Source organism: Myiozetetes cayanensis, unplaced genomic scaffold (assembly GCF_022539395.1).
Source record: "Myiozetetes cayanensis isolate MyiCay16 unplaced genomic scaffold, myiCay2020 scf7, whole genome shotgun sequence".
Classification (NCBI taxonomy): domain Eukaryota; kingdom Metazoa; phylum Chordata; class Aves; order Passeriformes; family Tyrannidae; genus Myiozetetes; species Myiozetetes cayanensis.
The window spans coordinates 24,794,107-24,811,059 of NW_026087964.1; the positions used below are offsets into that span (position 1 = coordinate 24,794,107).

At 39.1% G+C, this 16,953-nt stretch overlaps 1 protein-coding gene across 1 annotated transcript; it reads right to left on the reverse strand.

Moving 5' to 3' along the window:
• Nucleotides 1-1,648: 1,648 nt before the first annotated feature.
• Nucleotides 1,649-16,252, reverse strand: NMU (neuromedin U). Its single transcript, XM_050338884.1, has 10 exons — nt 16,111-16,252; nt 12,944-13,002; nt 8,962-9,009; nt 8,804-8,863; nt 8,247-8,276; nt 8,090-8,140; nt 6,084-6,158; nt 3,875-3,928; nt 2,527-2,566; nt 1,649-1,976 (listed from the first exon to the last, which is right to left on the reverse strand). The coding sequence occupies exons 1-9, from the start codon at nt 16,250-16,252 to the stop codon at nt 2,531-2,533; spliced, it is 555 nt and encodes a 184-aa protein (XP_050194841.1). The 3' UTR covers nt 1,649-1,976; nt 2,527-2,530.
• Between the last annotated feature and the right edge of the window lie 701 nt (nt 16,253-16,953).

Sequence of the window (16,953 nt, forward strand, 5' to 3'; positions counted from 1 at the left end):
GTTTCCTCATGTCTTGGCACAAGGAAACCCACAGAAGCTGCTCTCCCACCTGCCATTTCTCAGGACCCTGCAGGGGCTGGGAAAGTTACGCAGGATCAGAGCAGCGTCCCTGGCTCCCCCTGCCCTGCGGGGCCCTGGAGAGCCTTGTGGCAGGCATGGCCTTGCTGAGGGAGCCTTCCCTTCCCAGCAGTTGCCTTTGCTCCAAGCCGCTCTCTGAAATCTCCCCCATTTCCTTCACGTCCCTGACCCAAGTCCCTCATTGCCCTCAGCCTCAGCTTCTGCCTGCCCTGGACGGCTCGGTGCTGGGGTGACGCTCCGCGCCCACCTGCATGGCTGCCCCAGGCACCGCCGCCCCTCACGGAGGCTGCTGGCCTGACCCCGTGCTGGCAGGACAGTGGCAGTAGGGCAGCCCTGTCCACTTGGCCCATCCTTCGTGGGTTACCGCTGAGAAAACTGATCCCCTTTAAAACAGTTCCAGAGGAAAGGAACAAAATGTCAGAGGGTGGCACTCTCAGGTGGTTTGGTGTGACCAAAGGCAGCCACCCCGCGCCCTGCCCTGCCCTCAGCTGTGGGCTGCTCACGCCCTGCCTCTCCGAGTGGGAGCTGTCAGCTGTGTGGTGTAAGGCACTCATGGGACAAAGCTTCAAACAAATAGCCTAATCTAATACAACACATTATAAAATACAATTTTGTGGCAGGCCCTGCATTAGTTCTGAGCAGGGGTCATAGGTAACTAGACCCTCAGTTCACAAATAGTGGTGCCAGTTCAACTGGAGGCACAGCAAACGGCAGTGCAAAAATGAGCGAGCAAAAAGAGGAAAAAGTCTTCTCAATTTGGCTTCCACTTCTGAGGGCCTCATTTTCCCTGCTGCCTTCTGGAGTTTTGCTGCTCATCCAAAATTGCAGAAGCAGGGGTAAGAATGGTGAGGTCGATTCAAGCCATGACCAGTCAATACAATGTTAAAAACTTTAGTCTGTTTCTACACTGAATCACAGAATCATAGAATGGTTTGGATTGGAATGGACCATGAAGATCATCCCATTCTGAATGATTAGTTATGTTCAACATAATTACAAATAAACTCAGAGAGAGAAGCTGGGAAGATTGTGAGGCTAACTTGTGCTTCTTAGTAGAATTTCTTAAAGTCTACACTGAAAGCAGTTGAATTTTCAAGTGAATCCTAATCACAATTGCAATAAATCTTCTTCTGAATGAGAACCCTAGTGCATCTCTGTTCTTAATAGCTAAAAAATTTATGCCATTATATTTCAGTTGGATTAAAGTCAAGATATTTCTTCAAAACATACAACTTATTCATGTTTCTTTTATTAAGGGAAGAGAGAATCTCATCTTTTTTTTCCAGTGAAATACTATAATCTTAAAGTTTATTGGGGATTGCAAAACTCCTTTATCATCAATATAGTTTTGCAGATCCCTTGCTTAGTACTGCCCTTGACCCTGCAGGCTGCCACAAGTCCACAGACTACATCGAAGGAAGTACAGGGGAGAGAACATCATCTTTCTTTGGCCTGCCTAGATAAGCTGTGATTTTAAAGACTGCACAAATCACTTATGATATATTCTGAAAAAAAACGCAATTTTCTGTATGTGTATTGCAAAAGTTCTTATTAAAACAACTCTCTAGCTGAGTTCTTTTATTTAGAAAGGAAAAACTATTTACTTAACGATGTTGGTAGAGGCAATGTCTGTTGCATGCACACACTGACTTTTTACAGCTGAATTACATGTGGTTGCAAACATCATAACACTAGGATGCAAATAATTTTAATATGCTTTTAATATAATCAAGAAAGTAAAGAAACTTTTGAATCCTAAACAGAATCTAGTTTAAGAACATTTACATTCAAATTATTTTTAATTGTACATTAGTAATGAATGATTTTTGTAAGGAAAACAGTACATCCATGTACTCAGCATTCCTGCAGTATTACTTGTAGGTGAGGAATCTAAAATCCTGAAAATAAAAAAAAAAGCATTAGCTGTTGATTTAACACTAAGTACTTAAAATATGATAGAGGTATAATATACATTAGAAAACAGAGCATTATAATATTCGTATTCTTTTTTATATCTATCAAAAAATAGTTGAAATTAAATCCTGAAGTCTTTACTTGGTTTCAGTGTGAGTTTTATGTCTTTGTAAGATTAGGAGATTACCTCCAGGATGTCAGTTTACTTCTCAGTGTGTATGTGACAGGTAGTTGGATCAGTTCTTTCTTACATACACATCATCATCATTACCTTTCCAAACTGTTTACAGTTCTTGCTGCCTGAAACATCCCTCTGTTTTCTGTTCTGGGACCTGAGTACCTACAGTTTCTCTTCACTTCATCTGAAGAGCAGTGTATTTAACACAACCGAGAGAAGTTTGTGGGTGGAAATCTAAGTTTACCCCACAGTTAAAAGCTTTCTGAGACTACTTCTCAACATAAATATTGTGGTCTATATGTATAAAACTAAACTAATTTATATGTAAATCATGATTAAAAGTATTAAATAAATACCTCCTTAGCGAAAATCCACTGATCTCCTTCCATTTCGTGGCTGAAAGACAAATATTCAGTAAGTGCTTTATAAAACTGACAGGATTTAGTAACAAAGCCCAGGCAACTTAGTATGTATAGAAATTGGTAAACTTCTCAGCTCTGTCAATGTGACCATCATCGTAGATACACCTGAGGTAAGTTATTGTTTCAACTATATCTACCTCCAGAGAATTATACAGTAAAATTTACTGCATATAGATTGAAGGGTGAGTTATACCTATCTTGTATGATTTTATAAAGGGGAGAAAGGCTCAAGAAGTTACTCTAGGAGATCATTATCCTTTATTCTTTTTTACATTTTCTTAAAATGTGCTGATTGTTGTTATTATAACATTATAGGTGTATGCTGCTGTTAACAAACAATTATATGGCACTTTCAATGATTTTGGTTTTAGACTGTGTTCTTTAGCATAGGCAAAGACTTTTTCCATTTTCACTGTGGTCATTTTCAGAAATATTTTGCACTATGAGGGACTTGATACAATTTCTACTAAAGCTGATAAAAAATTTCTTACTGAAATCCTTCATAAGGATTTGCCTTCACACTGGAAGCTTGAATGCATCAATGTTAGTATTACTCCTAACTTTGGCCTGTCTTAACAACTTGAAAGATCCAAGCCTGATACATAAGAAAGGTAACTATACAAATTTGTAGTCTTTCCATTAGAATCATAGAATCATTTAGGTTGCAAAAAAGACCTTTAATATCATTGAGTCCAATCCTAGCCCCATTCTTATTTAAAGCCATTAACCACTTTCTTATTTAAGTGGAAAGAAATAGCAACCAAAAACAAAGGAACTATTATTAAGTCTGATTTTCCATCTTCTCAATTTTGTCAAAATGAAGTAAAAATGCAACATGGCATAAAAAATGAACTCAGTAGATTCAGTCTCATGAGAATTTCTATATTTAACTTCTGACCTTACTGGTCAAAAGGAAAATGGCAAGGTCAGGCCTCATAGCTGTTTCAATACAGTGTGTAAGAGTGGCACTGTATTTATATCATATGCAAGTGTACCAGGTTGAAAAATGCTTAAGAAAGATTATCCAAGATGACATATTTTCTAGAACTTTCTCTGAGAATTAAATACATAATAACCAATAACTTCTTAAGGTATAGCAAGATATCATGTATACACAAACCTAAAAGTATTTTTTAAAAATTCCTATTATGCCTTTATTTGAATACAAGAAAAAGTCTGAAGCAGAGCTTAAGTAGTAGTCCTATACAGTGGTTTCTTTTGTGGTTTTTTTTTTTGGTAATTCATCACAAAATGCAAAGAAAAAAGTCAAACCAACCCATACCCTGTAGAAAAAGTAGCCTCTGCTTTGAATCCCTACAGGTCCTTGAAGTTCCTCCTGAAAAAAAAAGTATTTAAAATTATATCTACTGCTGTAAATTAATATGTATAGACAGGTAGTTTATGTGGATTTTAAAAGTGTTTCTTCAGTACTGCTATACAGTCTTGCCCCTTAAGGAATGCTTTATGTGCATTTTTCCATGTCAGTAACAGGAAGTTATGTAGAAATAGCAGAAGACATATGAATGAGGGCCAAATTCCTCCTGAAGTTTTAGCTCAGCTCAGATTGCTTTAGAATGGTACTAGAAGTGATGAGCAGCCTTTGCCTTTGACTTTCCAGGTTTCATTACCCAGACACAGCCACAGTGTCTTCATTGTGGTGGAGTCTCTATAGATAGAGTAGGCTTTTGCATCTTGCAGAAAGACAACAGTGCAAAGTTTAATTATCAGAAATACTTGGAGTCCTCCCGGGAATGAGACCCCAGACTGTTCCCAGAGGTGTACCATAACCACTTCACACATTAACTCCCACAGACCAGTGCTTATGATACTGTACCCTGTCTGTGCTGCACACATGGAGAAACAACTGTCTAGTGATCCATACAGCAAGGAGGGTAACAAATGATGGAAGAAAATAGAAATTCCATTTAAATGTAACAAGTACAAGGCATGAAGTATCCAGTTGCTTTAATGAGATCTTCATAATTAGAGAACACCTAAGCTTAATCACAGTATTTTGTTTGCTTCTGGTATCAGATACAAGTGATGTGCCTGTCCTGCAGGTGGGGAGACAGGCCAATTGAGAAACAAAATAGTTCAAACCTTATGCTTACCGAAACACAAAATTTAGATGGTATTTATTCGGCAATGGTGGTGTTTCTCAATTAAAAACTGGAGTCATACGATCTCTCATATGATACCCAAATATCATAACCTGAGGTGTCATAGAAAGAAATCACTTCTATTATAATGCTGTGAGAAATGTGTAAAACAGGATGACTCTCATAATTTCCAAACAAAGGAGCAGATTCAATCCAGGGAAGCTTTCAAAGGAAGTAGGGTTTAAACTATACATAATTTTTGAGTCTTGATTTTAGTTCTGACTTCAGTTGACCAGCTATAGCATTATACTCAGTTTCTTGTTGTATGTAAAACATCTGTGTGATTTTTATTTATATTGTCCACCTCATTCCAGTATTAATTGGGTTTGAAATACCCATCGTCGGATTTATAATCTGTTCACTACTATTGGTTTTTATATTTTTAAAAAAATATTGGTTTAATATATTTTCAAATTTTCTGTCAATGGAGCCTTGTCCATTGCCATTGGAGTGTCTTACAGTACTTATATGTCATTATTTTTCTACTTTTTCTATTCAAAATTTCTACTGAAAATGGAAACAGAATTGATAGCTGTTGCAAATTTAGGAAATTATCTAGAATATAAAAGGAATGAAGAGTAGAATTACTCATGAGGAATTGTGATTTATGTTAATATATCATTCTCTGCTTACAGCCAGACACCTCTTAAAAAAGATTACATAGTGTTCCTATTTGATTTCATGTCAGAAGTTTGGTATCAGAAAACAACTGAAGCTAAAAATCTGTCATTGTTGTAAGACTCACCTTCTAAACTTTCAAGGGTTTGGAAATGTTAAAAATAAATACATGCTGTAGTATACATGCATGTTTATTCACAAACCTGCATGTATATATGTACACAGAAACATATGTATCCATGAAGATGTATGATTATTTAGGGTTTTATCTTAAAGCCTGCCCTATAGAAAGTGTCTTGCTCAGTCTTGTAGATTGACTTGCCAGCAAAATGCTCATGTCTTCTTTCTTAGATCATATTCAATCACGCAAGATGTAGCTCAAGAGAAATCAAATCCATGACAAAATCTGGTGTTGGTCCAAACTGGGAAAAATGACTGTAATAAGCAGGTTTCCTCCTTGACCCATCCACCTTTTCAATTCCTTATCTAGTCAGGGAGAGAGGTGGAATGTGTTTATGTACATAGAGCAGGCTCTGGTTTTCTTCCCAATATGAGGGAAAAAATTGTCAGCAGCAAGATAATACATTCCATGACACCAGAGTCAGGTAGTCCAACCAAAATATACGAGCAGAAAGGTCCACAACAACATTTTTAGAAAGGCTAATGAATAACGAAGTGTGAGAACACAAGCATGCAAAGTTTAAATTTACATACGTCCACTTTGTATCTCTTCAGTCTTCTCTCATTAAGCTGAGGAACGAGTTGCAGTAAAGGATGCAGGACAGAGGACTGAGAGGACATGAACACAGACACATGAACAACAACGAAATTGGGACTTAATGATGCAAAAAAAGTCTCTTCCCACAGTATTGGCTAATGGACCAAACATACACCAAAAAAGCACTGAAGATGTTATTGAGAAACTTTTTTTTAAAACATTTTGACTTGACAACAAACGGTACAAACATTTATATTTACACTATGAATGTGACTCACAGAGTGATGGAGGGGAAAGCTATGCATCCTCAGCTTTACTGATTGCAAGTTCAAAACCATTTTCAGACTATTACTGCAATTATTCAGACTTTGATTGGTCTCTAGGAGTGGTACAGAGATAATTTCCATACAGGACTTCTATTAACACTTCTAAGATTATCTACTGTGGAAGTTAGCAGCTTCAACTTAAATGGCAGCAAGAAAAATTTTTTTTTTTGCTAGAAAACATTTGTAACCATGGAACTGGTCACTATATCTAAGCTCCAGTCACGAAATTCCTGCTGTTCATGAGACTTTAAGCTTGGAGACAGCCTGGTTAAGCACAGTGGCATTGTGTGCAGCTTAAGTGCGCACCCTGGCAAAACACAACCATTTGGGCTTGTGGAGAGGTCCACAGTGAGAAATAAAGTAGAAAGACCCATATTCCTTTAACCAATTTAAACATTCCATTCATATAAATGTAATTTTAAAAAGAATGCATTTTTGATACAATAATTCTTTAAAAGTAATGCAATGAAAAGAATTGTAATATATGGAGTAAACAGTTACCAAAGTGTTACTGTCCTTAATAGATAAAATAAAGTTGCCTATTTGGAGCCAATTTTGCATTGTCTCCCTAAGGTAGGCAATATGGCATCAAAGTATCTAAAAAAAAGTAGAAGCCTGATGTGAGTGAAGGAATTAAAGGATATCCCAGCTGGTCACTTCATCTCTGTCTTGTAGCCAGTGGATAGAGGTTATAAAGCTAAGGAGTGATGGATCCCACCTAAGTTAGTGTCTCTGAGAACGGGACTAGAAAATAGTCAACTGAACAGCTAAACCAAAAGAAGTGAGAAAGCAGTAATCTCTGGGGGCATCAGCAAAGATATTCAGGATAGTGATGAAGTGGGATGCAGTAAGCTTTTAAGTAGGAGCAGCAGCAGAACTAGCTCATTTCACTGTGCCTTGAAAAAGTCTCCAAAGCATCTCTATCATGAAAACATTGACCACAGTACCAGCAATATCACTTTCTAGGAAATACACCACATATTTCCAAAGAAATGTAAAGAAAAAAGCAGAAAAGGACATTAACATGTAAGAATGATTGCTAAGAAACAAGAAAACATGAATATGTTTAACTTTCTCAAAATCCTACTGTGCACAGAAGTTTCCACTCAAAAAGCAAGAATGGATCACACATAGTTGAATTGTTGCTTTATGACAATACTTTTATAGCAACAATCCTTGACTATGTTTTAAATCATATTTTTCATTCAAAATATAATCCAAAGTTTGAGTGAGACAAATACTATTTTGCCTGCTACATATTTATAACTTGTGCAAATGAATTCATACAGTTTAATTAATAATTAATAAAAATGTATTAAGAGCTCTTAATAGTTACGATCATGTTCTCAGCTCCTGAAAGTCCACATTGTTTCAGTGCATATGCTATGTTCCAATACCAGAAAAAAGCATTTGACCTCATTCTTAAAATTTGAAATTACAAGATTAAGATTCAATTGGGATTCTGCAATTGTTTTGTCAGGTTTGTTAGGGTTTTGGGTTTTTTCCACACCTGTACAGTACTGATGATCCTCTCCTGTGTTATTAAAACACTTTCTGTATCTTAAACATGCAACTCCCAGTCCTGAGCTTGCTATACAGTTGGAGAGACTACTGCAAAAAGGAACATTGCTTTGGTTCTATATACAAGCACACATGTACTCAGAAGGAGTACTTACCACGATGTCTGAGTTGCCCGAGTCATGAGTCTTAGAATAATGAAATAAGAACTGTTCAAAAAAATTAAAAGTGGGGGTTTACTACAAAACAGGGCAAGGGTGTTATGATCTTCTTACCAATTTTAGTGTGATCGTAAAACATACATAGACATCTTACCCTTTTGGTGTTGTCTTTTTCATCTAAACCCTGTGGGAATAATTGGCAGAGAAGATTTTATTTGTTAAAATAAAAACACCAATGGACAATTTTGATTACATTATAAACTTTTCCGTACTGGATTGGAACATCATTCTTCCTTGACAGATATATTATATGTCCTTGTTTATTAATGTAACTAATCTTTTCAAACTTTTTAGACAGCATGGATCATTCTGCCTTAGAAGAGATAGGTGGGTTTAGCAAATGCTTCTTTGTACATCCCTAGGCCATAAGCAAATTCTCCACTAAGAGCTCGTAATTTTTCTAATCTAGAGCAATAAAAACACCTAAAACCTTATATCCAACCTGGAGATTATTTTCCAAACATTGATGTCTCCCTGTTATGTTTAATAGGTGTTGGATTCTGACACATAGCATTTCAGACTAAAAACTGATAGTATTACTTCCAGTGCTGAGTGACATTTGAGATACTGCGTCCTCAGAATTCATTCTAGGCAATGGCACGGTGAGAGATCAGGCTTCAGAAACGCTAAGTGATCTTTTGTATGTGTTACCTGTGGTTTTGGGAGAAATCCCATGACCAAAAAACAAAGTTCTTCCAGTGTACTGGACACCTAATGCAAAGAAAACATGAACTTAGGAAACACACTTTCAATTCTACTACATATAACAAATAGTAAGACAAATATAAAGTAACCTCTGTCTGACTCACCTGAGGCCCAGAATCTGTGGACAGGTAGGCAGAACATGCATCATCTATCTGTAAAAGTTCACATGATCTCTTTTTAAGAAGTCAGATTAATAAAAAGAAGTGAAATACATATATTTTCAGAAGTAGTTAAGTGCAGTTAAAGGCACGGCAAGCTTGTCTACTGTCAGATATCCTTATAGGTCCATCCATTAAACACTTTACATTCAAAGGGGGGAAAAGGCCTTAACCACACAAAATACCCCTAACTTATACTTGCTTGATCTGAACAAACATAAATATCTGTGACCTTTATTCTCTTGACTGTAAGCTTCTCAGACTAAGTCACATTTTAAATTATGATTGTAAATATCTGAGGTATGGACTATGAACTAAAATCTCTTCTGCAATATCTTTGGATTATACAAAACTGTGAAGAAAATAACAAAGCTAAAGTAAGTGATTCAGTGATCAGTTCTCAAACACAACTCTTTCAATTGGATTCCAGCATCCCTGCAGGTGTATGACACATGCACCCCTTTAGTAACTATGATATGTGCCAGCACATCTTATGCATGCCAATCAATTTGTGTGAGTCACCAAGCAGCCAATATCTGGGGTTTACTTCGATTTCTATGGCAAATAAGGAGCACTTCTATCTCTGGAAGTGTTCAAGTCCAGCCTTGATAGGGCTTTGAGCAACCTGGTCTAATGAAAAGTGTCCCTGCCCATTGCAGAGGGATTGCAACTAGGTGATCTTTAAGGTCCCTTCCAACCCAAACCATTGTGTGTTTCTATAATTTTGTGTAAAGGAGATGGTTCCCAAATCACAATACTAGAAAGAGATATTCAAGGGATTTAAACTCTATGAGCACTGTGGCAGGAGTCATTGCTGACAAACTTAAGACATGTCAGTGCAGACTAGAATGTGACACACACAGACCAAGACCAAACCAAATAAATCCACAAACCAAACCAAGAAGTCCCCATTCCCATTTCATTCAGTTCAAAACGTCCATTTAGCTCTACAACTTATGTCAAAAAATGACCAAATGTCAACACCTAGCAAAACCCTGACACAAGACCACTGGTGAAGAAAAGCTCATGCTCTCCAACCACCAGCCATTTGTAGTGCTAGCACTTTGAGTTGGAAGTAGGTCTTTGCAATAAAGCTTCATGAACCTCTGTGCTGTGAATTTGACCAGTGTCTCTCTGATCTATATTGTACTTTCAGCATCCACAGCGTCCTTTTGCCAACAGTTTCCTGAAGATTGTGTGAAATACTACTATTGTTTGTCTTCACCAGTCTTTTCAAAGCTGTCTTCATTCAGTGCTGCCATGATCTTGTCTTGGAAAAAGTACTGCATAAGTGATTCCTACTCCTCTCCCTACTGTTCATAACCTTGTATTAATTACATCCTCCTTTTTATCGTCTCTTTTCCAAAATGAAAAAATCCTATAATGCTGAATAATTTTTAGTGGTGTTATTATTAGAAAAGGGATAAGAAATGGAATAAAGGGTATTTGAATTCATGGATGTAATTTTGCCAGTGCTGAAGGCTCAAAGAAAAGAGAGGATCTCTGGCACTCATTATTAAACAGTTGCACAGTTTAATAATGATTGAAAAAAGCAGCTTAAATTTTTATTATATACCCTTAAAGTTGTATGAATAGTAACCTCCTTCAGTATATGCTATTTTTTTTCCATTTAATATTTGATAATGTTAAATGCCAAAAATCTTGGCCAACTATCTTGTTCAAAGACTGCAAACAAACACATAAGGTTTGTTTGTTGTTGGGTTTTTTTTTAAATAGAGTAGGCAATGCAATTGTTCTTACAATTTTATTATACGTAAAAAGCCCTAAACAGCACTCTTTAGCAATGAAAGTATTAAATGAAAAAAGCAATTAAAAACCAATAATGCATATCTGAGTACTTCAAGATGAGATGATTCATTTCTCTAGAGACAATCTATGAAAAAGCATTAGCAGACATAGTGGGAAAACTAATAGCTCACAGAATTCTCTTTTCAAAGAGGCTTTGTTGGTAACATATTCTCTTTATTTTCTTTTTCCTTCAACTTGCCTATGTTTGTCTCTGGGTATGTTAGTTCAGCTTCACTACTTTCAGAGGAAGAAAACATAGAGGGAGAGATCAGTTGATGAGATAAAACTAAGCTGAAGTCATTTGGAAGCCTATGTTAAAAGAAGTCTGTTTCTTGGTAAGAGATTGTTTGTGTTTGGTTTTTTGATTTGTTTATTTGCTTGACTCAGAACTACCATAATTCAGTAGCAAAACAAGTCAGAAACTGTATTCAACACAATATAAGGCAAGGTATCTCTCAGGTAAAACTTTCATGGACAAAGCAAGGGTTGAGGAAAAGCCAGAGTTTCTGTTAATTCCTTTATTAAAAAAAATTAATAGTTTCTATCTTGGATGCATCTTCTCTGTAACTTTCTCTCCTATTTCAGAAATGTGGCATTAGGGTAGGGGATTACAAGTTGTTCAGAGTTGGTTAAATAACATAAAGAAATAGAAGGAACTGAGAGACAAGTAAAGAAACAAAATATTTAGTTAGAAAGTTCTCATATTTATAAACTCAGAGTCATTCCTGGAAAATACTAGATTTATTTAAAGGCAGGTCTTCTCCTGAATGATCCACTAGTAAAGTAGCAAACAGGGAAGAATGATTATTTTCACTTCAAGAAACTCCAGTGAATTAATATGAGTGTGTAATCAAGTTGACTGAGGGTATATAGCTACGTATTTAATTCTTTCTTTAGACCCTTTCCAGTCCTGCATAATTCTTGCTACAATGGTAACTTTTATGATTGCTTCTATTATATAATTTTACAGAATTTAGTGTCTTATGTCTACCATTTTCTTCACTGAAATCAACAGGAACTTTGCTTTTGTTTCCAGTCACCAGAGCCACAAATCCTGTATTACAGTTAGCAAATCTTATCAAGAAATGCAGAAATATACAAAACAGCATTTTTAATCAAGAATGTAAATAACTGATTTTCAAAAACACCTTATCGTTATGAGGATCTTACTTCCCAAGAGACTGTTTTTCCCCAGGAGATAAATATCACTAGGGCTCAGTGATATTTGAGTGCCAGTCCGGAAATATGTTAGATTTTGAGTCACTAGTTCCAATATGAACTATGGGGACATGACAGTAAGGATAATGCCTCCTGTAATGGTCTCAATAGGAAGAAATTTACCCTCTGCATCAGCAGCCCTGATGAGTCACTTGCTTTCTAATGTTATCAAAAGCTACTAAATTAAATGTCAACACAATAATTGAAGGTTACAGTAACACCAGGGCATGCAAGTTGCAGGCTAAACCCTCTCTGCGTGTTATGCCCTGCCACTCCATCTGTTCCAAAAGGGCAGAGAAGAGCCTGTATTAACACGTGTCACATCTCAGAGTCAAAACAAATGTTCATTTCAGAGATGAGAGTGGAAATTATGATACCAGCTGTTAGGAAAATGTTAGAGTGGCTAATTGGCACAGTGTATTATCTTTTACCTTTATCTAGCAAATTGAGAGGGTAGGATAGGATTAAATAGTGTCCCAGCCCTGTGTGCAGAACAGCAAGATGCAAGAGGTAAGACCAGATGAGTTGAAACAATTCCTGTGAATCATGTACACATTATAAAACTACCAGGCAGGAAAAGGTGTGTTGCTTCCAGGAACAGTGGCTGCCTGCTCATTGACACTTAAGTGACAACTGTTATCAAACATAGCTCTCCACTGAGACAAGACAGTCTTTTCTCAGAATGACATCTCAACACTCAGATCCAACATTCTCTTGAAGGAACTGTTAAGAATCTCTGGAAAATCTGGTATTTCACCTCTTGGCTGATGTCAAGATGGGAGACACACAGGACTGGAAGAAAATGCACCTGAACTCCATGCAAGAGAAATAGTGGATAGTGAGGTGAAGCAAAGATGGGCACAGAAGAAATGGGAGTATACCCATGGCAGATGATGCTTACCTCTTTCCACAGCTGCAAATCCTCATCTGACTCAAATGCTTGGGATGGCATCGGTGCACCTGGAAGCACAAACTGTGCTTAGCAATGCTGTACAGCAAAGGTCATTTATGTAAGTATACCATGTCAGAGATTTAAATAAAAACTATGAACATGTTAGGATACCTAACACACTTACTAACTGCAAAGTCTGAGAGCTGCATGATCCAAGAAAGTCTGCTGCCCTGGGTGTTTTGGGATTTGTCCAGTAGCTTGTGCCTGCTGTATTTTAGCAACACAGCAGGATGCTTCTTCACAAGTTCACAGCAGAGATAGATGTATCTCAGCATGGAAGTCTCACTGAGGGTCAGGCTAGTGTTAGTCCACGCTCAGTGATAAGCAGAAGGAAAGAAAATTTGCATGGCAGCCCTTGCATGTTAAGACCTGATCAGGAAAGCACATTGCAGTGCCTACAACTTTGCGCTTTCCAAGAACTCTGCTCACCTCCAGCACATGCTTTGCCAGTTGAGAATCTGGATCCTACCTCTTGCCTTCTTGTATGCTACAACTAAATAATTAAACATGTGCTACGTAACATACACCTGCATATGAAGAATACCCATGACATGAACAAGGTGTTTCTGAAAAGGTGATGGACAGTACATGTGTAACTGGCTTTGTTTCCTCTGTTTGGCATATGTGATGTGAAAAAGCTTGGTCTCTTAGAAGATTAAATGCATTATTAACTGCACAATGCTGCAGTGATGCTGTGCTTGGCTTGGGGCAGCTTTCTCCATCTTTGCCCACCCAGGCTGCAGAACTGGAAGTCACTGTACCAGGGTTCCTTCCAACTCAGTGCCCAGAATATCCCCCTTACCCTGCCAGGTAAAATAACAGTGTTGTATTTTTAACAGCAATGTATTGTTACAGTCTCTGTAAAAAATAGAAATAAGCATTACTGAATTGTGAGTATACTAGACCAAAAAGTACATCAGTGAGGTGTTGTAACTCCCCTGGGAGGGAGACTGGTGCTGGAGAGGGTCATGCTTTATGTGTAAGTGCCTACCACTGCAGGAAGCACCACAAAGTTATCTAATTTACCCCCCAGCTCAAAGCTGTGATCGTGAGCCACGCTTAAACCATTTATACACTGTTCTTAAAAGACCTCAGGTTAATAGAGAGTTTATAACTTCCTAGTAAGTCTAAAATTATGTGTGGTCACATTTTTTTCAAGGAATTGAACTGAACTAAACAAAAAGGGGTGAAGGTAGACTTATCTAGAAAGGCCAGGCAAGGAGGGTGTGAATGCCCATCATGTTCATTTGTTTTATATGTACTCCTTATAACAATAATCACAGCAGTAGTTAGATTCAGGCATTAACAGACGGATTTCAAAATCACATGTTGGTACTGGCACAGACTTAAGGTGATTAATTATTCTGGATGTTTGCTTTCCCCTAAAAATAAGAATTAGACAGGCTCTTAATTTCACACTATACAGAAGTGGAATTTTTTTTTTTTTTTTAATCTCCAAGATGTCCACATAACAAGAAAACTGCTTTCCAATTGCTTGTTTCATTTCAAGGAAAAATGCCAAATAAAGGCACTACAGTTATCTTATTCATTTTCTACTCTTAAATTAGTGTATTCAAATTGAGGTATTGCCTGGGACTGGTATTCTGACTGCAAAGAGTGAAACTGGGTAACATTGCCTGTCTCTGAACATTGCCTGTCTCTGAACATTGCTTCTGCCATTGCCTGGTTCCCAGGGCTTTTCAGGGTGAGCAGAAGAAATCCATTCGCCTGTAAGTTTTAGGGAAGCAAGGAAAAAAGCCTGACTATTTCAGCTTACCTTTTTTTTTTTTTTCTTCCTTTTCTCTCCTCAACTCTTGCAGCATAAGCTTTCAGACAGAGGAGGTAAATTATTTCACCAGCTGCCAAGTTTTCTTAATCCTTCTCCACTTATTCAAAACCTCTTATTTCATGTATAGTCCCATCTGTTTTGTGCTCACACGTAGGACTGTGTTCCTCCAAGGGCTAAGCCGTGTCCCTCCATCACCCTGCCCAGAACAGTGTCACAGTCCCTACAGGACTTCATTCATTTACACACATACACAACAACACACACGGTGAAACATTCGATTATCTTGTAATATACACAAAATAATCATGGGGGGGAAAAAAGCCCAAAAACCAAATAAGATAGAAGAGAGTGCTATTGAGAAAAGCAATCCTATTCAAAGGGCATATGGAGGAGGAAATCCTCCTATGAAATCGACACTGTCCACAATACATTTGCTCTCTCATTCTTCAATTCTGCCAACTTTTAAAAACTCAACTTCTTTCAAGGCAGTAGAATGCCAGATGCACAACCTGGACTCATGTCTCCCCATCTCTCCATTGCTCTCCCTAAACCAGATCCTGGCAATCATTTGTGTAAGAAAAATGATGAAATACTGTGCACCACTGCCCTTTTCTGCCCTCCTTTTCCTTTCCTACCCTCTTTCACATCTTCAGAATTTAACACAATATTAAGTATACTGTACTTAGATATCTCTGATTGTTGGTATTAAAAAACACAACAAATGAGAACAAAAACTCACAATTAATAAAGAGCACACATATAATACAAACAAAATGGAAATAATCCTTGCATAGCATTTCATTACTTCACTAAGTGCAGCTAATCTGCCTGGGGTGGGAAAATACAATAGGAAAGAGAGTATGGTTTGTTAAGCAGCCCATCAGTCCTTTCACAAGCACACCCTGACAAGAAAGTAGCACCTTTTAGGATTTCTTACGCAATAAATATTGCTACAGGTTGGACTAAGTGACTGCCAGAGGATCCTAAATTTTCCTGCAATTCTGTGATACATCTTGTTTCTTTTCTCTTCTCACCTTTCGAATCAGAGTAAATTATATTTAAAATTACACCGCTTTTAACTCCACCGCTGCTGGAGTGCAGCTCTGCCAGGACAGAGTAATCCTGCCGGGATATGCGAAGAAGCCTCGCAGACCAATCCCCGAAACTGCTCCCAGCAGCTGCGATCCTCCTGCGCATCCCTACACACACACCCCCACCCTGGGGCGCTCCGCAACCCCCCGCAAGGCTGGCAGGCTGGGGGCACCCCTCGCTCCTCCAGTAGTGTGCAGAGCTGGCAGCAAGGGCTTACGAGGGGGATGCTCCTCACCTTTGCAAGCACACATGGAGGAGGCGAGGAGGAGAAAGAAGAGGAGGAGCGGGGATCCGGGCAGCGCCGCGCCGTCCCCTGCCCTCCTCAGGCTGCGCTGGGGGGTGGCCGCGGGAGGCTGATGGTGGCAGAGGTGTCCCATGTCCTCGGAGTGCCCGGCGCCGCCGCTCTGACGGCCGCTCTTCTGGGCATGTCCTTGCTCCCTGTCCCAACTTTTTAAATCTCCCCGACACGTGGACGAGCCCCAGCCGGGCTCGGGGAGGGCTGCCCCGCGGCCCCCGGGAGCGGCCCCGCTGCGGGGCGTGACTCACCTCGCTCCGCTCCGCTCCGCTCCGCTCCGCCCCGGGGGTAGGTCCGCTGGGACCGCGGCTGGGGAGGTGGATGTCCCTGCTTAGCACGAAGGTGCGGGGGGGCTGGGCAGTCTCCAGGAAGGTATTAAACTCCTTCCTTAAGAAAAATCCATGGTTTAGCCCCACCCCCTCCTGAGCCCTGGCAAGAGGCGCGGTGACCGGCGTGGAAGGTGCTGCTTCTCCCCTGCCGTTCCCGGGCGTTCGGAGTGATGAAATGAGTGTGGCAAAGAGCAACGTTCAGGCACTGTCCCAGCCTGGTGAGGGAGGGAGAAGAGGCGTGATTTAAAGTGGGGAAATCGGGCACAGATTGGACCCCAACTAGCTGAATTTAGGAGTAAAAACTCATGGGTATTTCATGTGGGAGAAGCCGTTGGTAGCTGCGATGTGGGGCTCTCAGGATGTTGCACCCCTCTGCCTTGGGACCCGCCCACTGGTCGCCCAGTTTTCTGAAGATCCCCGGTTCCAGGGTGTGACTGACTGCTGGTTTTCCCTA

Coding starts and splice junctions, on each gene's coding strand:
- NMU (XM_050338884.1), bottom strand. CDS start 16,252: ATGGGACACCTCTGCCACCATCAGCCTCCCGCGGCCACCCCCCAGCGC. Junction 13,003..16,110: donor CTCCATGTGTGCTTGCAAAG/GTGAGGAGCATC, acceptor TTGTGCTTCCAG/GTGCACCGATGCCATCCCAA. Junction 6,159..8,089: donor CGGGCAACTCAGACATCGTG/GTAAGTACTCCT, acceptor ATGTCCTCTCAG/TCCTCTGTCCTGCATCCTTT.